Here is a 27,800-nt window from a genome sequence, read left to right as displayed (position 1 = left end):
TGTTAAGCAAAAATAAATAGTGTAAATTAAAATCATTTAAAAACAATAGACACCTGCCAGACAATGAAGTAATAAATTTTTAAAATACATTGTAATTTTCATCACAGAGGAGTGAATTAACAAGGACGGATGCTTTAAGACTTCCACAAAGTCACTATTTTGATTAAATCTAGCAAACTAAGGAGTGCTATTAAATGTTAGTATGAATTATCTTTTTCTAGTTTCTGTTATAAGAATGCAGTATAGTTTTTTAGTAACTGAAAAAGAAAAAGACTCCTGCTGCAAAGGAATGTATGCACCTTCACTTAAGCAGGACCACAAATGGGCTGCACTTCACTTAGCTGAGACAAAGAACACTCTCAATTGATTGCCTCAAATGCCAACAACTATGGTTCAAAAAGGAGTTTACAAGGTGGAGAGACCAGTTGAAGGCTCTTTAAGAGACAGACATTAGAAGCTAAGCGTTTGGGTTAGAGGGGATGATCCAAGGAAAGAGGAGAGATTATTATCTGGATTTTCTTTTCTTGCTACAGGGAAGAATTATAAACAATAGCTGAGCCCCGCATCACAGCTGCAGTTCAGTGGGCTAAGGGGCAGCAGAGATGGAAGGATGCAGCGGCGAGGTGGGGCAAGGGAGCAGGCAGCACAGGGGCAGGCATGGAGGAGGGTGTGGGAAGACCCGGGAGAGGCACTAGCTGGGGGGTGGGGCGAGGGAGGGACAGGCGAAGCGCAGCGGGCAGGGATTAACTGCCAGCCTCACCACTCACATCTCCCACTTCCCTTTGTTCCTGGGCCCTATGTGCTGCTCGGAGAAGTCATCATGCCATGGCAGCAGCTGCCCCCTGCCATGCTCTGCTGCCCCTGCTGCTCTCACCTGCCTGACAGGCTGCCCCTGAGGCGCAGGAGCAGTGCAGGGCCCCAGCCCACAAGCTGTCCACTCCAGCAGGCACACATCTGCATGGTAACACTGCCACCAGCTCCCCGCTGCACCTGCCAGCCACTTGCTGGGGAGGCACTGAACCCTGCCTTAAGCCCCATCAATGGCAGCCCAAGAGGCCCTGGCTGTGCCCCTCCCAACCCTGCCCACCAGACCACCTGCTGCTAATGCGCCCACTCCTGCCACAAGGCAGGGTTCTCCTCGACTCATCATTTCTCACTCATCCTGGCATTTTCTAGAAACTTCTCAAGTTTTCCAGTTTATTCTCAAATGTTCTGTGACAGACAGCATGACGGACACCTTTCCTTTTAGAATAATATGGATTCTTCAACATTCTTTTTACTCAGTCAGACAGGAACCCCTGAAGACAAAATCATAGACATATAGAGCTAGAAAGGACTTAGTCATCAAGTGCAGCTTCCTGCACTGAGGCAGGACCAAGAAAACTCAAGCCACCCTTCACATATATATTTGCCCAATCCGTTCTAACAATTTCCAATAGTGGTGATTCCACAACCTCCCTTGACAGCCAGTCCCAGAGCTTAACCACTCTTATAGTTAGATTTCCCCCCCCCCCCCCCAGTACAGGTTGGAGCTCCCTGGTACAGCACACTTGGGACCTGACTAGTCCCAAATGAAAGAATTTTCCAGATCTGGGGAGGTCCCCTGCCTCTGACCCCATCACCGCTCCCCACTGCTGGCTTCTTTGGCCCTGACTGGGCTGCCTGACACCCTACTCTGCTGCAGGCTGGTTGGCACAGCTACCCACAGCCCTGCTGTTGGCTAGGCAGCATGCAACTCAGAGTGGCTGCCATGGTACCAGATCCACTGCTGGGTGGCACGTGGCTCTAGCTCCACTGTTGGGCTGCTGCAGCCCTGATTGGGCATGCCCTGCCACGGCCCTGACCCTACTGCTGGGTTGGAATGCAACCCAATTAGGCTGCTGGGCCAGGATACAGCCCTGATTGCGCTGCTGGGCTGCTCCAGGCCCAGCTGGGTTGCCATGGCCCCAGCCAGACTGTCCCTGCCAAGCTGCCATGTCCAAGCTGCCCCAGCTGAGCTGCCACTTCTGGGCTGCCATGGCCAGCTACTACCAGCAGCCTCATTGGGTTGCACAAGTATCCCAGCTGCTGGCCCTTCTGTCCTGGAGCTCTCTCACCCTGCTGGACCCCGGATGCTGCCAGACCAGAGAGTCCTGGTTTAGGGAGGTGCAACCCTGTATCTAATGTAAATATTTTGCTGTAGATTAAGACCGTTACTTCTTGTCCTTTGTTCAGTGGACATGGAAAACAATTGATTATTGTCTTCTTTATAACAGTCCTTAACATTTGAATACTAACAGGTCTTCTCTCAGTCTTTTCTACAAAAACACACATGCCCATTTGTTAAACCTTTCTTTGTCAGATTATCTAAACATTTTATCATCTGTTGATCTCCTCTTGATCCTCTCCAATTTGTCCATATTTTTCCTAAGTGAGCCTGTGAAGGAAGGGAGAGAGGGAACCTTTTTCTAGACATTCCAGCCATTCAGTTAACTAAAGTCTCTCTCAGTAGTTATCTTTACCATAATTGTCTTGCCTGCAAGGGTTAAAATCATTGCCAGTGGGTCCAAAAAAGTTCCCAGGAATGCTAGGGAAGCAGAAAGTGAGTTGACAGGATGACAGGTGAGCCAATGGAAACAGAGTGTGGGCTTTTGAATTGGGAGACATGACACTTCTTGTTCCTGTTGTGTGGCCATAGGAGAGCCTGGTAGGACATGAAATAAGCCAGGGAGCCAGATATGGAGAAACCAGTGACATCCATGCCTAGGAAAGGACTAAGTTAAGTCTTGAAAATACAGATATATGAGTAGAACCAGGAATGTTTAGTCAGGCACGATCAGGTTTTCTTCTTTATTTTTGCTAAGCAAATGTAAAAGAAGGTTACCTACCTCTACAATAACTGATGCTCTTTGAGATGAGATTTGTCATGGGTGGTCCACATTAGGTTGGTGTGCTGCTGCCAAGCCCAATGATGGAGATTTTTGACAGCTGTACCCCTGGGCTGTGCATGCGCTGGCCACGACAGCCACGTGCTCCTTAACTGCTTAGACTGCAAATGTGCCTGCCCAGTTCCTTTTCTACCCTGTAGTCCACTGTCTGCCGAGCATAACGCTGAAGTAGAGAGGAGGAAGGGAGGGTAGTGGAGCACCCACGGGGACACTCATCTGGAAGAATGTCAAGTTACTGTAGAGTTAGGTAACCTCCTTTTCTTCTTCAAGAGATGTCCCGGTGGGTGGTCCACATTAGGTGACTACAAAGCTACCAAGAGGCAATTGTCCAAGTAGGGGAAGACTGCAACATCATTCTTTCTGAGGGCAGCCACATTGACGGTGAGTACCTTGGAGAAAACACGTGGGGTGGTAAAAAGGCCAAAGGGAAGACCCTGTATTGGTAATGGCAGATGCCTGCAAAAAAACCAGAGAAACCGTCTATGAGCAGGGTGAATAGAGATGTGAAAATACGTGTCCTAGAAGTCGAGGGACGATGGTGGCCATCATCACCATCTTGAATTTTTGCTTTCTGACAAATTTATTTAAAGCACACAGGTCCAGGATGGGTCTCCATCCCCCCAATCATTTCTGGGTTAAGAAGTAGTGTGAGTAAAATCCCCTTCCCCATAACTGTTCTAGGATTGGCTCCATGACGCCTAGGTGCAGAGGTGTTGGACCTCCTGATGAGCTGTCTCGTCAGAGTGGTCCCTGAAGAGGGACTGGGATGGGCGTTGAAAAAGGGGTATGGACTCAAAGGGGAAGGAACTGAGGAGAGAGCGAGAGGCTCGCACATGCGCACTCTAGGCAGTTATGGAGTGCGTGGCTCTCTTGGCTGGTGCATACATGGCTCAGGGGTACAGCTGTCAAAAATCTGTCACTGGGCTCGGCAGCGGCGCACCGACCTAATGTGGAGCACCCACAGGAACATCTCTTGAAGAACTACCCCCTTACACTGTAACCTTTCAAACTGAATCCTAGGGAAGCAATTCTGTGTTTTTTAATCTTTTTTTTCCGGTTGCTCTCTAACATCTAGCAACCAAGCAATGTTTCACCAAGTGTGATTTTTCTTGTTAATAAACGTCACCCTTGTAAGACCATATTCTGATTCCTGTGTCCTAGAAGCCAGGAAATTTCTGTGTGCACATGCCTAAGACTGAAAAGCCAAACTACTAAGAGAAATTAAAGTTTTCAAAGTTTCAAGAGCAGTGGTCTCCAATGTTTTTAAGCACAAGGTTACTTTTTGAATTTAAGCGCAATCCAAGATCTACCTCAAACCCAAATACCTTTGCCCTGCCTCTTTCCCTGCCCCTTCTCCTAAGTCATGTTCCTGTCCCACCCCTTCTCTGAGGTTCCACCCTGCTCAATCCATGCCCTCTCCCCCACACATTCACTTTCACCAAGCTGGGTCAAGAGGCTGGGGACATTAGACATTTTAGAAGTCACTGCTCAAAGAATTAAACTTACTCATAAGAGAGAAATAAACATTATGAAATGCACAGATTAGTTAAAAACCTAAAATAACACACTTGGAAAAAAGTAAAAGAAATACCACCTCCCCCCCACGTATGTGTTGGGTTGGAGAGTGCTTGTGTGAGTGACAGACACACACACTGTGAGAGTGTGATAGAGATTCTCACTGCCCTTTTATGGGTGCTGAGCAAATTCAGATACAGGAGCAGCTGCCAGTAAGTTCCCTCCATCCTGAACCCTTTCCTGTCTCTCCTATCTGTGGAGATGGGTGCATGGTGGGGGAGGGGACACCCTGAGATCAGCATCCTTCTCCTCTACCTCCCCTACCCTGCACAGTAAACAGGAGTGCTCCTGGAGAGCAGCTCCAAGGCAGAGGGCAAGAGAAGCATGGCAGTGGGAGGGAAGAGGTAGCTGAAGTGCCAGCACTTGATAATCCCCCAGCTAAAACAGTGAGGACAGGTGTTCCCTCTAAACTGCCCAGCAGCACAGCTTCACAGGCGATTAATCAGCCCCACCCAGTCAGAGGCTCAGGGCTCCATGATTGGAGCTGACTGACTGGGCAGGACTGATAAATCACCTGTGAAGCTGTACTGCACCTCAGCTCAGAGGGAACACCTGTCAGAACCACCTGTTAGAGGCTTCAAGATCTGCAGGCAAATCCTGATCGGTGATCATTGCTCCAGAGGGAGGACTAAAAGAGCTGGAGGGTACCTCACAGTAAGGCATTGCCAAGTGCTCCTTCCTGGGTTTTCAAAGGGATTCTTGCATTTGTGTACTGGTAGTGATAGCAATCCAAGGGCAGGGAATGTGTGACGTTGGGGAATTTTTAAACACAAGGGCTGTGTCTACACTGGGCCACTTATTCCAGAAAATCAGCCGCTTTTCCGGAATAAGCTGCGAGCTGTCTACACCGGCCCTTGAATTTCCGGAAAAGCAACGACGCTCTACTGTACAAAATCAGCCGCTATTCCGGAAAAACTATTCTGCTCCCGCTCAGGCATAAGTCCTTATTCCGGAACACTGTTCCGGAAAAGGGCCAGTGTAGACAGCCCAGTAGTCTTTTCCGGAAAATAGCCCTGATCGCGAAAATGGCGATCGGGGCTCTTTTCCGGAAAAGCGCGTCTACATTGGCCACAGACGCTTTTCCGGAAAAAGGGCTTTTCTGGAAAAGCAGCCTGCCAATGTAGACGCTCCTTTTCCGGAAAAACTGAAAAAGGAATAGTATTCCGTTTTAAGCAGTTCCGGAAATTCATGCCAGTGTAGACACAGCCAAGCTGTTAGTGGCAAGATACTTTAAGGTCTCATGCAGGCTCCCATCTTTTACACTCAAAGTGCCAGAATGGGGGAACAGCCTTGACTGTGCCACTCAGAACTGGACAGATGCTAGTGAGGCTCACCAGGGCCAAGCTAAGTGTGACAATTATCTCCTATATCTTATGTACAAACATTCCAGTTACTGGACCAGCTTTCTTGGTGTAAGAGACAAGATTTCGAGCTTATACAGAACTTTTCCTCAGGTCAGGGAAACTAAGTCAAAATGTCATTGCTAAATGCAACGTCTGAACAGATTGTTTAGCATAAGTAATTAACACGTTTACAAAAATATTGCAAACGAGACTTGTTAGTACGCCCCAGAATGAAGTTAGCCTAAAAGACATTTTAGTCTAATCTCAGTTGGCTGCAAATGACACAATTACAGTGAAACCTTTGCTATCTGGCACTCTATTAACCAGAAAACTTTATTAACCAGCATTTCCCCCAGCCACAATATTATCACATCTTCAGCCACACAGGCCTGTCTTGGTTTAACAGAATAGGCTTAACATTTTTTTGTTTAAGAAGTACTAATCATCTTTAACTCAAAATAGAAATGTGAGACCAACTGCCTCATACTATAAAACTACCAATATTAAAAACTTGAGTTTTATCTATTATTGTTCACTGGTTTTTCCTAGGTTGATAGGAACCTTACATAACCGGAATTTTTAGATAACCAGAACGCCCTAATCCCTGAGCGTGCCAAATAACACAGGTTTTACTGTTTATGAATCCATAGTACTGGGTACCTCAATTTAAAAGTGAATAACAAAAATGATTAAGAGCAGCAGATATTACCCTTTGGAGGAAACACTGCAACAACAACTTATGTACAGGCAGTCCCCAGGTTACGTACAAGATAGAGACTATAGGTTTGTTCTTAAGTTGAATTTGTATGTAAGTCGGAACTGGCTCCAGATTCAGCTGCTGCTACTGAAACTGACCAGGAACTGACTACAGGAAGCCGGAGGCAGAGTTGCTCTGCCCCCAGCTTCCTGGAATCAGCCTGATCAGTTTCAACAGCTGCTGAATCTGGAGCCTGGGACAGAACAGCTGGGGCGCTGCCCTGTAGGTTCCCACAGGACCAACCCGGCAGCACCCCAGCTGCTCTACCCGAGGCGTCCCGCAACAAAAGCCTGGTCTGCTGGGGGGGAGGGGAGCGCACTAGCTGTGCCACCTCCCTCCCCAGCAGACCAGGGAGACCCGAGCAAAGCCGCACAGGCAGAGGGACCCCGCTGCCTATGCGGCTTTGCTCCTGTCTCCCTGGGGTGCTGGGGGGAGTTCCCCCCAGCACCCCAGGGAGACCCGAGCAAAGCCGCACAGGCGGAGGGACCCCGCCACCCGTGTGGCTTTGCTCCTTTGCTCCCGAGCAAAGCCGCTGGACCCCCCCAGCAGACCAGGGGGACAGGAGCAAAGCTGCCCAGGCGGCGGGGGTCCCGCCGCCTGGGCGGCTTTGCTCCCGGGCAAACGAGCAAAGCAGCCTAGGCGGCGGCTTTGCTCGGGTGTCCCTGGTCTGCTGGGGGGGTTCAGTGGCTTTGCTGGACCCCCCCTCAGCAGACCAGGGAGACTGGGAGAAGCTTTTCTCGCCCCGGAGGACATGGGCGGCAACCCACCGCCCGTGAGCTCCGGGGCGAGAAAAGCCCCGTTTGTAAGTGTGGATCCGACATAAGTCGGATCCGCGTAAGTCGGGGACTGCCTGTACTTACGAAGTGATGACTATGAGGGAAAAATTACAAGACAAATGTCTACAAGTATTTAACCTAGGAGTTAAAGGAAGTGGTCAAAAGGGGTATAAACTACAAATAAAATAATACTATTAAAAAACAAAGGAAAATTTAGTGTATTTTGTCTCAAATGCAACCTAGTGGCAAGATCAATTAGGCAGGAAATAAACACTCCTATGGGGAGAGGTAAAATCTTGACTTTAAAAGTGAAAGTTGTGTTGGAGAACAATGCAGGGAACAATTCTGCACAGGGAAGAAAATGGATTAATTGAAAACCTACTAACCACAGACTCCGGAAGAGACCAATACTTTCTATGACTGACATTTTAGTTCACAACCTTCTTCTTGTTCAGCAGAATAGCTTGAAATTAAACTTTTCGTAAATTTCAATATTCTCATTTACGACACTAACACAATGAGGAAAATTACCTTTACTATTTTACGGTAAATATAATTCTGACTTAATTTTGAAGGAAGTTGCATACAGTAAATACATACTGATTTTCATTAAATATTAACTTTATTTTATTAGACCGAACAATTTATGTTCCCATAAGTTCACGTTTCCAGGCTCACCTATTATCTTACACTGATTAGCGTTGCTGACTATGCAAGAGTCCTCTGAAGCATCCAGGAATCAGATTACAGATCCAGATAAAAAACACATGAAATATAAAGAATTCTAATAACAGAGCAACTGTTCTCTCTGATCTGCAGCAATTCATTTTTCTAATCCTGCTGGAATCTGTATCTTCCTCTTTATCCCATCACAACTCTGTTCCAATATGCACCCACCATGCTAAATTATTCTCACAAGTATGGACTCGCCCTAACATACAGCTATGCAAGTGAATGCCCAACTTGTTGAATTGTCTATAAAAGGCCACTTATATGTTAACTCTTAAATCATACAAAAATATGAATATGTCTAAAATTAAATAGAGAAGTGAGATACTGCCTGGGATGCAAACATAATGCCACACCCACCTTGCTATCCTTATCTGGTTTACTGACTCCAGTATTTCCACTAGCTCCTAAAGAATTTTCAGGAGAAGCAGGAGCACCAGGGTGAACACTCACAACTCTCCCACTCATGTCTCCATCCAAAGACGCAGAAGTGATGCTGGAAGTGTTGAAAGAACCTGCTGCACAAGTCATTGGAACATTTGATCGATTGATATTCACAGCATTAACATAAACAGCAGCATTTGAAAGCTGAGACTGGAGCTGCTGGGAAGCAACAGAATGGTGGGGAATGATCACAGCTGCAGGGACCAGGCATGCTGAACTTTGAGCCTGTATCGGCATCACTGCTGCTGTAGGTCTTTCTTGGCTGTGTACTGCAACTAAGGAAAGGGGAGGAAACACGAGAAGTATTATTATAAAGACATATAGTCATTGAGACATCAGACACTGTATTATAACAACTTATTACAAAAAGGTTCCCTCACACTATCACCCCTCCAGTCTAGAAAACTGTAAATAGTGTATGTGGGTGATATGACACAGCATCTCAACATCAGACTTCCCAAACCAGAACAGAGAAAAAAAATACCTCTGTTGTGACTATTTGTTTTCAAAGACATGGATGCAGATGTATATTCTACTCATATGTGCATTTTCCTGGAATATTAAAGCCAGAGAGCTTTGCCTAAAAGTAACTGTAGGGGCAGCATACATGCCTTCTGGTGTTTCATAGCCTGTCCCATGACTATTTAAGGGCAGCCCCACCCTGACCTGCCTTAGTTCCTTTTCACCAAAAACACAGATAGGAGATTCCAACACAGAAGGGATAAAGGGTGAACCATATTTGCACCTGCATCTCAAAGAACAACAGTTACAGTTGTAGTTCTTCAAGGAGGCGGTCGGTCAGGATTTACTGCCAAGGTGTCCTCACAGGGTCCCTGGCTCCGTCGATAATCATCAGAAGGCTGCTTCCGCGTGTGCTCAGTGATGTGTGCCATGTAGAATTGTGCACTGAGTCTCCACAGCAGACTCCAGGAGAGCCCCCAAAGACCACACACCAAATAAGGATTGAAGGTGCCCGGCCAGGTTTAATGTAGAGCAAAGTAGAGTAATAGTTGTCAGTAGACTCTACTGAACCACTACACATATGAACTTGCCACAATGGAATGACTCAATCAGTGGGAGGTCCCATTGCCTCCTAGGTCATTCAAAGGCTGTTTTCCTCCCCCCAAGACACCACCTTATATACAAGTACAACAAATCACACCTCACTGCTGATGCATCAGGTTGCCATCCTCTGACGCTATTTAGATACCACCCATCACCCTGTACCTCGTGGTTTGATTAGATCATCTCTATCCATCATGCTGTTATTTTAGACCCTTCCCCAACCCTGAGTCTGTATCTGTGAGGAGTGGGTACCAAAGTCTTTTTAACGAGCTAGTGATTTCAATTTATGACCAGTAACAATTATTGTTCTGCACCTGGGCCTATTACCAATTAGTGTTTTGCACTCAGCCCTGTTCTCGCCAAGTTCTGTGAGCAGGGGCGTGCCTCTTGCTCACAGCTTAGCTTTGCTTTATGTTAGCCATGTTTTGCCCATTGTTAACTAGGCCTCAGGCCTCAAACCAGGCCTGTGCTGCATGGGCTTATGTTTTAGGCCCTCATCTTACTACAATAGTTCAAGTAAATGACCTCATTTTCTTCTTCAAGTATTGCCAATATGTATTCCACTTAGAAGACTCAAGCAGAAATGCAGAATGTGGGGCTTGGAGTCTACTTAAAGAATGCCTGTTGAACTGCCTTTCCAAACCTTGCACCTGATCTAGATGCAGTTACAATAGCATAGTCTGTTGTGAAAGTATGCAGCCCTACCATTAGACCAGGGGTGGGGAATAATTTTTAAGGGGGGGAGACACTTCACAAATTTTTTTATGTGGCTCCAAGCCAGCCATTTGGGCATTTAGCTTATGTGGCTCCAAGCCAGCCCAGAGGCTTCATGCAGAAGGCTTTGTGCTCCCCTGCCCACAGATCCTGATTGGCCTGGTGGTGATGGGAAGCACATGAAATCTTTGCAGCCCAGCTCTTAGAGGGAACCGTCAGCTGTTCTGAACAGCTGCCAGTTCCCTCTAGGCACCACAAACCCCTTGCAGGGTGGGAGGAGACTTTGCATGCTCCCCTACCCCCAGGCCAGTCAGCGTCTGGGGGCAGGGGAGGGCACAAAGTCTTCACTCCCTGCTCTCACCCTAAGCACTGCACATTCCTAGTGGAGGGAGAAGACTTTGCATGCTCCACTGTCCCCAGGTCTTGATTGGCCTGGGGGCGGGGAGAGCAACAGCGCATCCGCAGGCCAGATCAATCTCCCTAGTGGGTTGGATCCAGCCTGCAGACGTTCTCTTGCCCACCCCTGCATTAGAGTCTGTAGCTCAATTACACTCCTTGTGGATGTTATGACAGTAGTAAAGGCTGTCTTTTGACACAGGAAGAGAGAACAAGTTAGCTAGCACAGTGTTAAGCTCTCACAAGGAAATCATTTATTTTACAGATGGGAAAAGAGAGAAAAGACCTTTCAGATATCTTACAGTCATGGAGAGAGAATACATGGAATTCCCTGGGACTGGAAAATGGTATGCAAAAATCACCACTAAGCAGAACCTCACTGAACTGAGGGACAGAGTTGAGGACTTAAGATGTAATAGGTAATTGAAAATGAACGTGAGCTAGCATCAGCTGGATTCCTTGAGCCTGTGCCTAGCATGTCAAAGCCAGAGATCTTTGCCTAGAAGTAACTATTTCTGAAATAGTTAAATTCAAACTGAAAATTCTTCCACTTGGAAAATAAGTAGACCTAGTAGAGGGTTTTCTATTATTAAGTAGGACTCACTGAACTGTTTCTAAACATCTTTTTTCTTTTCATATGGTCATGCTGCATCCAAGGTGGAAAAGTGTCTCTAGTATGTTAGGTAGCAGGTCCTATTGGATTCTTTCCTACTTTGGATAAGAATAGCATGAATAGATGCCAAAGAGCAGTCTACTTCCAATGTCCAAACAAACACCAGTTCATGAGACAGAGTGAGCCAAGAATGGGGTGTCTTATTCTGCCTCCTCCCTGAGATCTGGTGTTTTGAGATCTGGGGATTCTGACATTTTCAGGAGCTCTGGAAATAAAATTACTTTAGCCATTTGGGCACTAGGAGAATGATAATGGCTGTCATGACAAATCTTACTCTGGGCTGGTAGTAGCAAGGGAATGGAAAGAAAAGTATATCTGTCATCATTTGTCCGTGACAATAACAAAATTCTATCTTGGAAGCTATGGCTGATAAGTGAAGATTTTATTCATGTGGGACACAAAGAGCCCACGGATGTGTATCCTACTGAATGACTACTTCATTTGGGACACAGTTATGAATCTCCCACTAGTGGTCCACAGGGAAGTGCCTGCTCAGATTGTCTACTAAAGGGTTCTGAGAACTTGGGAGATATGTGACTTAGATAGTGATATGATTTGTCATTCACTAGTTCCAAAGCTTAACTGTTTTGAGGCAAAGGGGAAGAGATCTTGCTCTTCCTTGTTTGCGAATATAGACCATGAGGGTAATGTCTGATCACTTGGATATGATGTGAATATATAAGTAGAAGAAAGATTCTGCAGGGCAAGTGGACCACTTTCAGTTATAGTATATTGATGTGCACTCTGGCCTCACTGAACATCCTGGTTCCTTATGCAACATGGTTGTTCAGGTGAGCATACCAAACCAGAAGGAAAGTGTCTATTATGAGGGTGATACTGGGGCTAAGAGTGTTTAAGGGAATTCTCCCTCTCTGGGTTTCATCATCAGATGAAGGGAGGCAATGAATCTAGTGGGAATGATCACCCTGGAGTTAATGTAATCTTTGGTGATAGACTTACCAAAATCAGGCATGTAGACATCATAATAAAGCATATCATTAGTGTGTAAGGCCACATGGACTGAAAGGGAGAGGCACATTCTGATCATAGAGGAAGTGGGTCTGGCCCACGAAAGCTCATCATCTAATAAACCATCTTGTTAGTCTTTAAAGTGCTACATTGTCCTGCATTTTGCTTCAACTACCCCAGACTAACACGGCTACATTTCTATCACTATTCTGATCATAGTTTTTGGTCTGCGAGTAATCTGTGCTATCAGGCTGTTTATTAACTGGTATATTTCCAGGAGAAGGAAAGCTCTTGCATAAACAGAGTCCAGTGTTTTTCCGATGAAACTTATTACCAGGGCATACAATAAAACAGACATCACTTTGTTTATTCAGCTGCCCAGGTCTGCTAGAAGATGGAGCAAAAATCCCATTGCCAACTTTACCTCTTGGCAGGACTTAACAAGAGTCAACCATCCAGATATGGGAAAATTGTAACTCTGACAGCTCATCTGGGCTACCACCACAGACAAAATGTTTGTAAACATTCTGGGTGCTGTTGCTAAGCTAAAGAAAAGGACTCTGAACTGGAAGTATTCTAGTCCTATTGTAAACTGCAGGAAACTTCAGAGGGAAGGATGAATGTTTACATGAAAGCATGTGTTCTTCATGTCAAGAGCCACAAACCTCATCCCCTCCTGTAGGAAAGCGATTATTGACAGTAATACACCCATCCTGAATTTCAATTTTCTAATAAAGATGTTTAATTACCAAAGGTCCAGAATGGGTATGCATTCACTTGTCTTTTTGTGAGACTAGAAAATACAAGAAATAGAAAGAACCCTCTTCCTTCATACCAAGGAAATATGCACTCTATTGCCCCTCGCTGTAGGAATTTGTCTGCCTCCTTATGAAGAATCACTTTACTTGATAATTTCCAAGACCCAGCTATCTGTTACAATCAAGCCCACATTGTGGGTGAAGAGTGTGAGATGGCCTCCTACATAATGGGGAAAGTGGTGGCAAGCATCAGTGGCTGTTTGATGTCTCAGTTGAGACACACTTATGCAGCCTTTTGCAGGAGGCTGGAAATGAGTAGAGGTTGCAGTGCTTAAGGGGGCCAAAAGCAAGGATTCTGAATCTCTGCCATTTCACTAAAGAATTGGCATCAGGAGAGAATAGCCTTGACCCATGTGTTTGTCTCTGATGTTTTCTCCTCGAGGCTAGTGCAGAAATCCCCAAGGAGCATGTAGTCATCTGACAGGAGTAGGGAATCATCTGAAGAGATTTGGGTTGAAAAGAAGATTCCGTATGTTATTCTGAAACTTTCTAAGGAAACCTGAAGAATGTTGCCAAGAATCTGTCATCATGATTAAACCAGTGGCCAATTCTATTGATGCCATATCAGCTGCATCCCCTGCAGCCTGAAGGAATGTTCTTGCTACTAACTTAACCTCCCCAGTGAAGGACTGAAATTGTGCTTTGTCCTCAATAGGAAACTTGTCCTTAAAGACCATCTGCCTTGAATAGCTGTTAAAAATATTTAGCTAATAAGACACGACAGCAAAACGGAATTGCAGGCCCATAAAATAAATATCAGTCTCTTCAAGATAACAAACCTCTTTAAGCCTTTTCTGTCATGGTGTTTTTCGATGTTGCAACCTCACACTTTCCGGAGTTGCCTATATCACAAGAAAGTTGGGCACAAGATGGGAGAAAACAAATTCAGCTCCCTTTGTGAGAATGTAGGTCCACCTCTGCTCTTTCAGGTGTGGGGATTTCATGAAGCTTGAATATGTCAGACCAATGTAGGCAGTGTATGATGGCCTCGTTAACTGGAAGCACAACCTTATATGGGCTTGAAGATTGCAAAATATCCTGGAGTCAGCATTGAGTGTCCTGGACCACCTTCTGCCATATAGGTAGATCACTGGAAAGCCTCGGCAATAGCTCTTGGTACAGCCTATGATGTCCAGCAGAGATGGAAAGTAAGGAGTGTCAGCTTTGTTCAGAGACAAAGATGAGATTCCCATTGATACTCTGATGGATCCAGTGTGTGCTGAGAAGTGTGGTCAGATTCCTAGGTGGGTCTCTAGCATCTAGTCCCATCAGCTCCAAGAATGCCAGAAAGAGTGATACACCACCTGTGGGGGAATTCATGGCAAAAATTACCCTTTATTCCTGGAGAAGTCACATCTGGAGGGGTAGTGTCCATACCTCATCGACTTCCTGTTAGAGCACTCTCCAAGGAGATGGAGGAGTGGCCAGAAAGTCTGACTCATCTGAACCCCAAAATGTTCCCCCTTCCAATGATCTCCATCAGTACCAGGGCACACTGCCCAATGACTGGAGATGAGATTGTTCCTGAGGTACTGAAGCAGTGTCTTCCTTTGGTGTCATAGTATCTCCTCAGGAGCTAAAAAAGGATGGAAAATTGCAGATAAGAAAGGAAGATATCCTCTGATGTAGTATATGTCTCCGTTTGTCCCCGTGTTGGGTTGGGTTGGAACTGGGGCATTCTGATAGTCAGAATCAATGGTTCTATTGTGTCTTGAAAGGTAGCACTATCCTTGGATGAAAAAGCCAGTACCAACAAGCCCACACGTACTAGGAAAAGTTCTCTGGCTTTGGTATGCCAGAGATGTGCACATCTGAACGGAATACATATCTGCAACCACTTGAAGAAGAACTAATCCATGACTGTGGAGAACATATTCATTTGCTCAGTGTTCAGGAACTTGAAGTCCTGATGGACTTTTGACATTAGTATTTGAGGAGAATATGAACAGATCTGCTCTAATATTATTGCTACTAATAACATTATCAAGAGACTTTTTGAGATCCTTTTGCAACACCATGCAACCACATCTTCTAGTACTTGAGTCTCCTGTTCCCCCTTCTCACAATTTGAGCAAATTGAGTCAACACTGTAGTAATTCACTCTTATCTAGCTAAGACAGATATGGCTCACAAATCAGATACAGTTTCTGATACAGAAGAGTAGCCAAGGTGTCTTGTCTCTCACTTAGGAAATGAACAATCACCAAATTATGTGTATACTTTAATAGCCCTTACTTGAACAAGCCCTCTTCCCTCCTGCTCACCCCCAATGTCTCCAGGAATACTATGAAAACTTCAACAGGGAAGTTTAGGAGAGACAGGGACTGGTCCGGATTCTGCAGCACCAAACTTTTTTTTATGAAGTTGGACTTTTTTGTCCTGCCTTCCATTCATATAAGAACAATGAGTGATTCAGCAGTTCCAGAAAGGTGTATTGGAGTTTCAGAAATTATCCATCTCTTACAAAAAATAAATTCACATCATCTGACTGACCACTTGCATCAGTGAATTCCACAAGCTATGTTGGTGTGACGCAAAAGTTCTTTACCTGTTCTAACAGCATTACGAGCCTGGTTGACTGTCATTTGCCCTGACATGTGCATAAGAACCTTGGTTTGTGGACTAGTTTGTATATGTGCTGCAGAAACCACAGCAGTTGGGACCACATTGGAGTGAACTGTCATGCCATTGCCCTGAAGTTTCTGTGAAGTTCCACCAGCAGTGGAAGGGCTGACCATGGTCATCACTCGTCCTGTCTGGCCAGCAGTAGATATGGGGACTTTTGCTTGCGAAGCACTTGTCACCGTCCTGCCAAAATTAAAAAAGTCCTTTGATTCAATTATTTTAAAACCCAACAAAACATAAATAATTCCTAAAAGGTGCTGCTCTTCATATCATTTGCTGGTAACACACAAAGCAACGTGAATAAACAGAAATAAAGTAAACTATTAAGACACTTGTATAAAAAAAATCCTACCTGGTGACTGGAGCCACATAATTGCCAGGGAAAACACCAATCTTGCTTGTATGCATGGAGGTCCCTTTGAACCAGCCATCTTGACAACGTTCAAACACTAAAAACATCTCCCCCTTACGCAGTTCCAGTTCATCCTCTTTTCGAGGGCTGTATGGATATATAGCAATGTACCTGGAAAAAAGAAAAGCACATGATTTCTCTTTATCTAATATTTAAACTAGTGCTGACAACTGCAGTTCACCTGAGCAAGTAACTCATTAATTAACAATTTAACAAGTTATCTGAATAAAAAATTAATCACAATTAATTGCAGTTTTAATAGCACTGTTAAACAATAAGAGAATACCAACTGAAATGCATCAAATATTTTGGATGTTTTTCTACATTTTCAAATATATTCATTTCAATTACAACACAGAATACAAAGAATACTGTGCTAATTTTACTTGCACTGTAAAAACAAAGGAAATAGTATTTTTCAATTAACCTCACACGAGTACTATAGTGTAAACCCTTTATCATGGATGTGAAACTTACAAATGTTGATTTTTGCTGTTGCTGCACTCAAAAACAAAAAATTGTAAAACTTTAGACCCTATAAGTCCACTCATTTGTACTTGTTCAATTGCTAAGACAAATAATTGTTTTTACATTTATGGGAGATAATGCTGCTAGCTTCTTATTTACAATGTCACCAGAAAGAGAGAACAGGCATTCATATGCCAGATATGCTAAACATTTGTATGCCCATTGATGCTTTGGCCACCATTCCAGAGGACATGCTCCCATGCTGATGATGCTTATTAAATTTAATTCATGCATTATATAAATTTGTGGCAGAACTCCTTGGGAGGGAATTTTATGTTTCCTGGTCTGTGGTTTTAACCACATTCTGCCACATATTTTGTGTTACAGAAGTCTTGGATGACAACCCAGCACATCTTTAAAAATACTTTCACTGCAGATTTGATAAAACTCAAGGAAGGAATTAATGTGAGATTTCTAAAGACAGCTACAACATATGACCCAAGATTTAAGAATCTCAAGTGCCTTCAAAAGTCTGAATGGGACGAAGTATGCTGTCAGAAGTCTTCACAGAGCAGCAACCCAATGAGGAACTATCAAAAAAGATTATCAACCCTCTACCTGACTCAGATGATGAAAATGAACTTATGTTAATCCATACTGCTTTCAATCGCTATTGAGCAAAACCTGTCACCAGCATGGAAGTACCGTATGTCTTCTGGAATGTGGCTGAAGTATGAAAGGAGATATAGATATTTATCATATTTGGCACATAAATACCTTAATGCTAGCTAGAAAAAAAATGCTATTCAAATTCCTATTTTCACTTTCAGGAGACATTGTAAACAGGGGAAGCATTATATCCCATAAATGTAAACAAGCTTGTTTGTCTTAGCAATTGGCTGAACAAGTATAATGGAGGACTAGTAGGTTCTAAAGTTTTATACTGTTTTGTTTTTCAATTCAGTTATGAAACAAAAAACCTACATGTATAAGTATCTTCTCCACAATAAAGAAATTGTAGTTCAGTACTCACCTGAGGTGAACTTGAAAATACTATTTCTTTTATCTTTTATACAGTGCAAATATTTGTAATAAAATATGAAAGTTTTGTAATTGACATGAATATATCTGAATATGTAGAAAATATCAAAAAATATTTAAATATGTTATTGTATTATTGTTTAACAGTATGATTAAAACAATGACTATATGAAGCAGGTATTTTTGTTCCCTTCCCAACTATATGAAACCCGTAGTGTTTCTATCTGTCCCACAATATGGGCAGTCCCCTACCTGCATAATGTACTTTCCCAGATTGCTCATACAACATTTTCAGGAAGAGAGATGTTGTCAGGAATACATGTTATATATATATATTTTCCACCTGGCAGTATTATTCCCATTAACATGTATTACAAGAATGAGGACATAACACTAACAAGCAGTTTTCAGTCTTCATTCCAAATTGATGCCCACTAATTACTTAAATGTAGAATCCTCAGACAAACTGCAAATGCAACCCACACAGGCAGTCTGACAATGTGATGATAATATAACATACCAAACAAGATACAATGCTTTCTGTATTTTGGCATAAATTATTCCACACGGGGATAGGTTTTGTTTTCCTTTCCTTTTATAATAGATGACATTGAAGAAACTTACTCAGGATATTGTTACCTGTGAATTAGGTAGTCCTGATCCCTAATTCAAGGGGAAAAAAATGTATATTCACTCTTGAAATAATGAATATGTCATATATTTGTACTGTATCAGAGGGGTAGCCGTGTTAGTCTGAATCTGCAAAAGCGGCGAGGAGTCCTGTGGCACCTTATAGACTAACTGAAGTGTTGGAACATAAGCTTTCATGACATGCATCTGACGAAGTGGGTCTTTGCCCACGAAAGCTTATGCTCCAACACTTCAGTTAGTCTATAAGGTGCCACAGGACTCCTTGCCGCTTTTATATATTTGTACTGTGTCCACATAATAACAATGTAGCAGAATACTATTGTATTTACCTTTGTGGTAAATAGTATGAAGACAGAGGAAATCACATATCGACTCTATTGCATTGCTTCTGTTTCCTAATTATATACACTGCTTTCTGGGAATTTTAGCAGGAGTCAGGCCAGATAACGTGTCATGAGCATGTTCCAGTTTATATCCAAATGACTTGTCTTAGAGTATTTTCTTCTTCCCCTTCCCCTTATAAACCCCACACCTTCTGCTCACTCCCCAAACTCACTATTGGCAACATATCTGAATTTCACTTACACACTTGGTCGAGGCTGTGGACGTAAATGTGCTGTTTGGTCAGTGGAGCCTGATACAGGCCTTTGTACTATTCCTGAAGAAGGCAGCCCTGAAGATGTTGAAGCAATGACTGTGGCAGACAAAAGAGGTGGTGGAGGAAGGGGGGGATTCATATTCTAGTATTAACAGAATATTTAAAAAAGAAGAGAAAATAAAGTGTGTTAAGATACTGAAAAAAAATATTTAACATTAAACTAGTTGAGCACAGCATTCTATCATTCATTGTTAAGACACAACCAGACAACTAGATTTCTCTCTTTTTCCAGTTTAAGATTTTGAAGTCACGACAGGCAGTTAAGGAAACAAGCAGTTTCCCAGCACAGGGGAAGCTGAAAGTGTTGTTTCTAATTTTAACTAACAACATTTTCATAAGAATTCTTGAAAAGAATCCAGAATCCTTCCAAAGAAGTAAGTTTTACATCCTGCTGTTGAATAGACTTCAATCCCTGGTTGTTTTTGTAGCTTCAAGCTGAAACACAATATACAATTCAGCTGCAGTCATTTTCACCCCAAAAATCACTCCTTCTAATGGAAAATTCCCTTTGATGTGTGGGCTACAAAAAGCAAGAACAATAGTAGACCACAGTCACTGTGCTATTGTTGCTACTTTCATTTATTCTTCTACTTAGAAATGCCAGCTTTTGAAATTCAGTATTATCAAGACTGGTAATCTTTAACAAGCGCTCCAGTGAAAAGTGGCAGTTCCTTTACAGGCAGATCCTAACAGGGGTTCTGCCTACAGGATTCCATTCCTTTTGAAAATCAATAGAGTAATTGTTACCTTCTGATCTATAAAACCTCAGATAATTCTTTAGCAGCTTGTATACTGACACTCTTGGGAAAACAAAAAAACAAAATAGGACTGCCTCCCCAAACCCTCTTTGAACTATACCATGTAAAAACTGAATATAACCCCCGCACTCCTTCTCCCAGTATGTAACACAGAAAGCACAAACTATTTTCACCTATCAAACCTACTGTGAAACAATCCCTTAATTTCTAAACACATTTCTGAAACATTCGATTGTTTATTCAGCTTTGAAATCCCCAAATTAAAAATACACATTGACAAAAATGTATTGTATGCCTGTCTGTTCCAATACATCAGCACATAAATACAGATCACTACCATGACATTCAGAATTTAAATTATATTCAATTAGATTTTTTTGGTAAGAATTGGTTAAATTTCTTCTTTTTCATTTTTCCAAGTAAATATTCATACAAGATGTCATAGCACTACACATACTGAGATTATCTTCATACGGCATTCAGCAGACACATTAATGAAGACAGCTTTTTTAAAATGCAATCTTGCACTTCCAATATACAGTAATGAATGGCACCATCATTGTTTTCAAAACCTAGCAGAAATGAAAACATCACCTAAACAGAATATAAAAAAACATATATTCCCCAAAATGTGTAATAATGGTGTGATCAGTAAGGTAAGATCTGAAACACTTGGACCTTATTTTTATTTAAATCTTCTGATTACATATACACTCTTGTGATTTCCAGATAAACCAACTGTACTCAAGACAGAACATATATGACCTCCCAGAAGAATATAATATGTATTTTAGTACTCTAGATGAGTAAAACAAAACAAAAACCTAACATCACTCCCCATAATGGTTTTAAAACTGTTTGCTACTGAAGAATAAAATTATCAAAACTACCTATACTTCATATTTTTTGTTAACAAAGTATAATTTACAATCCATTTATATAAGGAAAGGAGATCACTTGGAATTTATTTGGAACTAACTGGATTTACCCGGCGTTGCTCAGGAAACCAGAGGAACAAAATTTAGAAATTTAGGAAAGTAGGGGACCCTGAGCCAGGGGATCCCCAGAGCCACAGACCCTGGGGGCTGATGGCTCCTGGCCCATACCTGACCCTGTGAGAGCAGCAGGATCCTCCTCCCCTCAGGACCAAGCAGCCAGCCCCCAGGAGAATAGTACAGTCATGCAGCCAGTAGCAAGGGGACTTTTCTCTGCAAGGCTGGCTCAGGAATCCACCTGCCCTGCCTTGGCAAGCAAAAGCTCAGAGCTCACATCTAACCCTGATGGCTAGAACCAGACCCAGAAGAGCCCCACTCACAGTATGAACAGTAGGCGGCTGGCTTCACAGCAGTATAACCTGGCCCCTCCGCCCTGCACTGCAGCAGGCACACGGATTCCTTCTGCTCAGATAAGGCCAGCGAACTGAGCAGAAAGGCTGGCCAGCTTTGGTTTTGGTTTCCGGAGGACTGGGAGTGGCAGATGGGGAGCAACCCTGGGTGGAGGGGAGGTTACACACGGGAAGGGTGTCCCAGCTTGCGCCTGGGGCTGCAGGTGCCACATGGGGCAGGGCAGGTGCCCGAGCCATTGTGTGCATGGGGGTGGGGGCACTGTGAGTCCCAGGAGGCTACACACGGAAGGGGTGCCCCAGCTCACACCCAGGGCTGCAGGTGGCGTGGGGGGCAAGGCGGGACCCAGATCAGGTCCAAAAGTACCTTAAAACCTTCTCCTAGAGGAAAGGTTATCCCATGCAAAGTTTGGTTGTGGTAGCTCTTACAGTGTCCAAGTTATTAGCGCAGAAACTTACAAACATTCTCTTTTATATATTAGATAGGGTGGTACTTGAACAGATGTGGTGGAAGAAAATCAGATTCTCTGTCTGTATGGGGCACAGGCCGGCAATTAGGGAGGTGGCGGGGGAGGGGTGGGGAGGAGTGGGGTGCTGTCTGTGTGGGACACTGGCTGGCAGTTTGGGAGGTGATGGGGAAGCGGTGGGGCAGAGGGTGGTGCTGTCTGTGTGGGGCACAGGCCAGCAGTTAGGAAGGTGGTGGGGAAGGGAGGGTTGGCAGCGTGCAAAAGAGCCGACCCTGCTCCCCCTTTCTCCTTCTCTCTCTCCCCCCCTTGTGTCTGGCCCGGCGCTGGTTTTAACTGTCAGTGCCCTTTTCCACGCCGGCGTCCCTACCAGTGCCCCTGCTCTCCCCGGGTCCACTTGTCCGCTGGTTTGCATGCTGGCTGAGGCGTGCCTGCGCCATGAGGGCGGGCCTCTGTGTGCCGCCTCTGTGCAAGCGCCACAAGCCCAGAACATCAGTGGTCTGGGAGCGCATTGCTGCCGGCAGAGCTAGTGCGGGGGGAGGAGGAGAGAGTGGGGCCCCCATCACACCCTCCCACGGTACCTTAAAACCTTCTCCTGGAGGAAAGGTTACCCCATGGAAAGTTTGGTTGCGAGAGGTCTTATAGTGTCCAAGTTATTAGAGCACAAACATACAAACATTCTCCTTTATATATTAGATTTACAAATGTATTACTTTCTAAACACTTGAAATGTTACATCCATAGATTTTACAATATAACTGGCATGGAAATATATGGTGAGATCTCTCTCATATTTTTTTTTTGTTCTGTTAATACTTAATCGTAGACCAGTACCATAGTAGAGGATCTTTGGTTTGTTCTTTTAAAATAAAACAGACTATTGAAAATACTTTGCTGAAGGTGGTTAACAAATATTAAATGAAATTAATGAAGTTCAACACCTTAAGTAACTATCATTATGTTTGCCTACTAAAAAATTGACAATGTTTAAGACTTCTGGCATATTGACAAAATTACCTATCACACTCATCAATATACTACAGAGTTAAGCTAACATAGCTACATCACAAGAATTATAGAGGCAGGAGGCACAGGTAAATCACAACTTTTAGTCCAGAGATTCTCAAAATGAGGGTAGTGACCTTTCAGTGGGTGGTTCTGGTATATTTCAAAACGAGAGATGCAGTGGATTCTCTCTGCTTCTCTCTCTTTGAAATGTACAAGAGCCACAGGCGGTTCTTGTATATTTCAAAGGGAGAGGAGTAACAACTGGACCGACATGAGCGGGACTGTTTCAATCCCTACTTGCACTGTTTTCTTGCTGCCTTCTGCCTCCCCTGCCCCCCACAAAGACGGGGGAGGGAAACCAGCTTTTAAGCTGGCTCCCAGTCACACCGGCTTGTGCTCCCCCCCTTGTTGCCTCTCTCTGATAGAATTAGCAAGAGTGGGAAGTGACTAGTTGAATTGCTACTCGGCTACCCAATAAGCATTTGCTTATTGGGTAGTCAACTAGTTGATTAGTCGTGTACATCCCTAGCACATACTGAATTATGTAAGTATTAGTGGCCATATGGCTGGGTCATCAAGTGGAGGCAGGTAAGTACAGTGGTGGAAATACTCATGGATGATGTGGCTACCAGATCCTGTATCATGGAAAAATGATGGTGTGGCAGGTAAACTCGGGAAGATAAAGAATCGAGATGAGTCCCAATGAATTCTATGTTCTGAACAGGATCCAAAGTTGATTTCTGTTTGTTTATATGGAGACCCAGATAGTGGAATAAGTGTCTGGTCTTCCGGACTATGGTGGTTGCCTCTGCACGTGATCGGCACTTTATGAGGCAATCGTCCAAGTAAGGGAAAATCACAATCCCCTTCCATCAAAGGTAAGCTGTCACTTCTGCTAAGACCTTTGAAAAGACCCAGGGGTGGAGAATAGACCAAAGGAGAGAACTTTGTACTGGAAATGGTCCTCTCCCATGATGAACTGCAGATAGCATCTTTGCGATAGATGTATCACAACATGAAAGTATGTGTCCTGTAGGTTGACGGCTGCACACCAGTCCCCTTCATCCAGTGCTGGAATAACTGATACCAGTGTAACCATCTTGAATCACTCTTTGCATAGGAATTTGTTGAATTTGAGGAGATCTAATATGAGTCGCCAGTCCCCTGTGTGTTTTTGGGTCAGGGGGTATTTGGAGTAAAACCCTCGCCCTTGACAGGGTTGGGGACCCTTTCTATTGCTCCTAGGTGAAGAAGGCGGTCAGTTTCTTGTCTGAGAGGGGTCTCATGGGAGAGGTCCATGAAGAGGGATGGGGGAGGGTAGGACTGATGTATCCTGTAGGAATAATTTCTAAAACCCATTGGTCCAATGTTATGGAGTCCCAGTGTTAGAAAAAGGGAATTAATCTGTGGGTGAAAAGATGGTACTGATTTGTTGGCACTGGAATCATGAGAAGGTTGGGCAGAACCTCAACTAAATGTTCAAATGTGCTGCTTCATAGCCTGGGAAGCCAAGGAGTGAAACTGAGGTGGGTGCTTCCTCTGAGACTGTTGTCTGAGTCGGTTGTAGTCATACGACCTTTGCTATGGATGGTTTAAATAGCTATCTCTGTTCCGCTGAGGAACCATCTGATTTCAATTTAATGGCTCCTTACTAAATGTAATAAATCAAATCCCAGAAGCTCAATCTCTGGAGCATTGATTTGCCCATAAGTATCTAGGGCTTGTCTAAACTAGTTTAATAAGGACCCTCCTAACAGAACTCTAATGGTGTCCCTGTCAAACCCTTTACTTCACAGAGTTCTGAGGAGTAAAGGAAGTTGATGGGAGAGTTTCTTCCATTGACCTCCTACTATGGAACATACACTCATGTTGGCTTCCCTTACTCCTCATGAGGAGGAGGAGTACCGGCACCAATTGGGGGAGCCCTCAGCATTCCATTTAGTGGGTCCTTACTAGAAGATCAATATCTGGCATGGCAAGTGGAGATACGGCCTCAGAACATAGGTTTTCTTTTCTTTCGATAAGAGAAAGCTGGATTCAAATACAGAAAACAAATTCTATGTGCCCCTTTATCTGAGTTGGGCAAAAAACAATTACCTACCTTTAGTAACTTGTTCTTTGAAATGAGTTGGTCAGCTCCTTTCCATTCTAGGTATGCACGCATCTATTTGTGTGGTCATCAGAGATTTTTTTGCCTTAGCAATATCCATAGGGTTGTCAGCAACATCCTCTTTAGTGCTATGCTAATGTGCCAGTATATTAAGTGCTGCCTATCCTCATCCTCTCAGTTCCTTCTTTCCAGCAACTCCGACAGTTGGGCCCCTGGTGGTCAGCACTGGCTGTGGCTCCTGGCTCTTCTTCCGGCTACCAATCCAGGTCCCATTTGCAGCTGCCAGACTCCCAGCCACTGGCGCACTCTACCCCAAGCTCTCTTTTTTTAAAATGTGAAGTGGACAGTTCTATTAATATATGAATGATTAAAGCATTTCTATTTGTTTTGAAATATTCACCATGCCATGCATTAATATATTTAATCTTATTCTTAGGAACATGATTAGTGCACATGACTGATTTCAATCTTATGGCCCACTGAGATGAAGTAGGGCCATTCATATAGCCCACTCACTAGCCTTGGGTGCCCATCATCACTGTAGGGGTACTACATCACAATCCTGAAGGCCACCATGTGCCCCAAGATTCTCATGCAGTTACTTGCTGGGATGGTTGGGATCCTTTTAAGACTGCCAATGAGATTTCTGATTGTGTGAATGTGGGATTCGGGCAGGTATGCTCTCACACATGTAGAGTCCAGGAGGGCCCTGATGAAATCTCTCTCTTGTGTTGGGGCCAGTTTGGATTTGGGAATATTCAGAATAACCCATTTCACTAAATATCACTCAAGTCAGTTCGGTGGTGAACTTGTTCTTGCAACTGGCCCTGGAGCCAGTGGTTGAGGAACAGGAAGACTCGTACCCAACATTTGCACAGAAAAGCTGCTGCTACTGCCATGCACTTCATGAACATGCTTGGAACCCTGGAAAGGCCAAATGGCAAAACAGTGAATTGATAGTGGCAACTGTTGATGACAAATCTCCAGAACCTCTTGTGTGTGGTATGATTGAGATAAACAGTACACTTCCTTCAAATCAAGGATGGCGTAATAGTCCCTCGGATTTAGAAAGGGTATGATGACAGCCAGGGAGACTATACAAAACCTAAACCAATATGAACCTGTTGAGGTTTTGCAGGTCTAGAATGGGTCTGATCCCACCCTTGGCCTTGGGAATAAGTAACAGGAATAGAAACCTGTTTCTAGACCCCTGAGGGAACTAACCCTAGTGTAAGGAGCAGTTGAACCTCCTGAATGAGGAGCTATTTCTGAGAAGAGTCCCTGAGGAGGGACAGGGAAAGCAGACGTTGAGAGGGCACAGAATTAGATAGAATATCCCACTTCTATCATGCTATAAGACTAGGCATGGTAGAAGTGGAATAGATGGTTTCAAAAACAGAGGCAAAGATCCACAATTTGGGCTAGTGCTCTGTCTTCAGAAACATCTTCAAAAGTTTGCCTTAGCGTCCGGGCCCTATTTCAAATAGTTGTGGCCTGGGCCTAAGGAAGATTGTGAGGATAGTCATTGCTGAGTGTTTCTGCCCCACCTGCAAGTATAATCTTGCCTATAGAGACCAGGGAAGAAACATACAGAAGGTAGCGTCTTAAAGATTTAGTTTGAGGTGCTGGCCTATGAATACTGAGCAACTTGAGAGTCGCCTGGGAATCTTTAAAACCATGTGGTCTGCGTCCATCTCCTCTGAAAACAATCCCACAGTGTCAAACAAAAGGTACTGAATTGTGTTCTGGACTTCTGGGGAGACCTGAAGCCAGGTGCTGTGCCACTAGTGATAGAGGTGACCATTGTTCTTGTTGCATGTGGTTCAAGAACTCTTCCATGGTAGTTCTGAGTACTGAATGCAGGAGGGTTCAAAATCCAAAAGTTGAGGATTCAAGCAAGTTGCTTTTCATGTGACATTTCTTACCCCTTTATCTTAGGTTATGACTCATGTTGAGTAAAAAAAAAAATTCTGTTGGGAGAGGATAAGAGTATGCATCTGACACACAGTCCACAACAAGGCAGAGAAAGCTTAGGGAATTAATGGTAGAGGACACTGTTCAGGATCTTCAGCGCCAAACTTATCATAGTTCAACGTGTACTACTGTCTATCACAGATGTGATCACATAAAACAACCCAAACGTTTCTAATTAGTTTACCAGAATTGCAGAAAGGAGAATGACAGTGGAAACAAAAGATGCACAAGGAGCCTCAGTTTTGATAAATGCTACTTACACCAAGAGCTGCTTGGTAGGTGACCTCAGATGGGAAGGTAAATGAAGTCCCAGTTGTAACCGGGCTGCTAGGGGGTGGGGTCACAATTAGTCCTGTGGTACTGATATGAACCTGTTAAAAAAGACTGATGTTAGTTTTAGGTAATTCCTGAAACAATAGATTGTTGCAGTACATTGGCACACCTTTTGATTAATGTACTACCAGCACTCTTCTGTGAATACCACCATTAGCAGCTTTTGGCTTGTTAATTTCAGAAAAACTGGGAGATATACATGCAACTATCTAGTGTTTATTTTTCTCTAAATACCAAAGAACAAATCAGCTGAAATATAAAACATGTAATTAGTTTGTAAACTTTATGTGAAATCATCTCAGCATTTACAGCTTTCATTAATATATTCTTCCCACAACTGTCAACTTTACAAGTACCGTAATTCAGAAGACTGTTCTAACACAGTGGTGTGTCATCAAGACAGAGGAATATTCAAAGTTTTAAAATAATACAATCGGATATAATCAAAGAGTTTGTCATATCAGTATCAGAATTAATATCAGAGACTGTTCAAAGACCAAGAGTTTCTGAAGTCACCATGTCACCTTTCTCTATGTGTGCTCTTGGTTAATTATCAATATTTTATTCATTTTGGACAACAATTAAACTGTCTAGTTTCTGGTTCCCACATATTATAAAAATCTGCTGATGGTTTTCATTTATTTACACACTTGAACAGAATGCTTAAACTGAAAAACCTTTAAATAAAACTTAAAATCATGAAAATATTTCTATTCACATCACAGTTGGCTTTACAAAAAAAAAATCCCCCCCCCCATGCTAAATTTGGA

At 43.6% G+C, this 27,800-nt stretch overlaps 1 protein-coding gene across 2 annotated transcripts in view; it reads right to left on the bottom strand.

Moving 5' to 3' along the window:
• Nucleotides 1–27,800, bottom strand: part of SH3RF1 (SH3 domain containing ring finger 1) — a 132,344-nt gene that overhangs the window by 18,240 nt on the left and 86,304 nt on the right. Inside the window, exons 6-11 of one of the 2 annotated variants that reach the window (XM_075931134.2) lie at nt 26,958–27,068; nt 18,969–19,123; nt 16,164–16,334; nt 15,735–15,994; nt 8,468–8,826; nt 36–3,383 (exon numbers count right to left, since the gene is read on the bottom strand). In XM_075931134.2, coding sequence (XP_075787249.1) covers nt 3,279–3,383; nt 8,468–8,826; nt 15,735–15,994; nt 16,164–16,334; nt 18,969–19,123; nt 26,958–27,068 — 1,161 coding nt within the window. In that variant the 3' untranslated portion in view covers nt 36–3,278. Of the gene's footprint in view, nt 1–35; nt 3,384–8,467; nt 8,827–15,734; nt 15,995–16,163; nt 16,335–18,968; nt 19,124–26,957; nt 27,069–27,800 lie in introns of those variants that run through there. The other variant, XM_075931132.2, reaches the window with a different exon arrangement.

Source organism: Pelodiscus sinensis, chromosome 4 (assembly GCF_052426305.1).
Source record: "Pelodiscus sinensis isolate ZL-2025 chromosome 4, ASM5242630v1, whole genome shotgun sequence".
In the NCBI taxonomy this organism is placed as follows: Eukaryota; Metazoa; Chordata; order Testudines; family Trionychidae; genus Pelodiscus; species Pelodiscus sinensis.
This window is presented reverse-complemented; position numbering and strand designations above follow the sequence as displayed.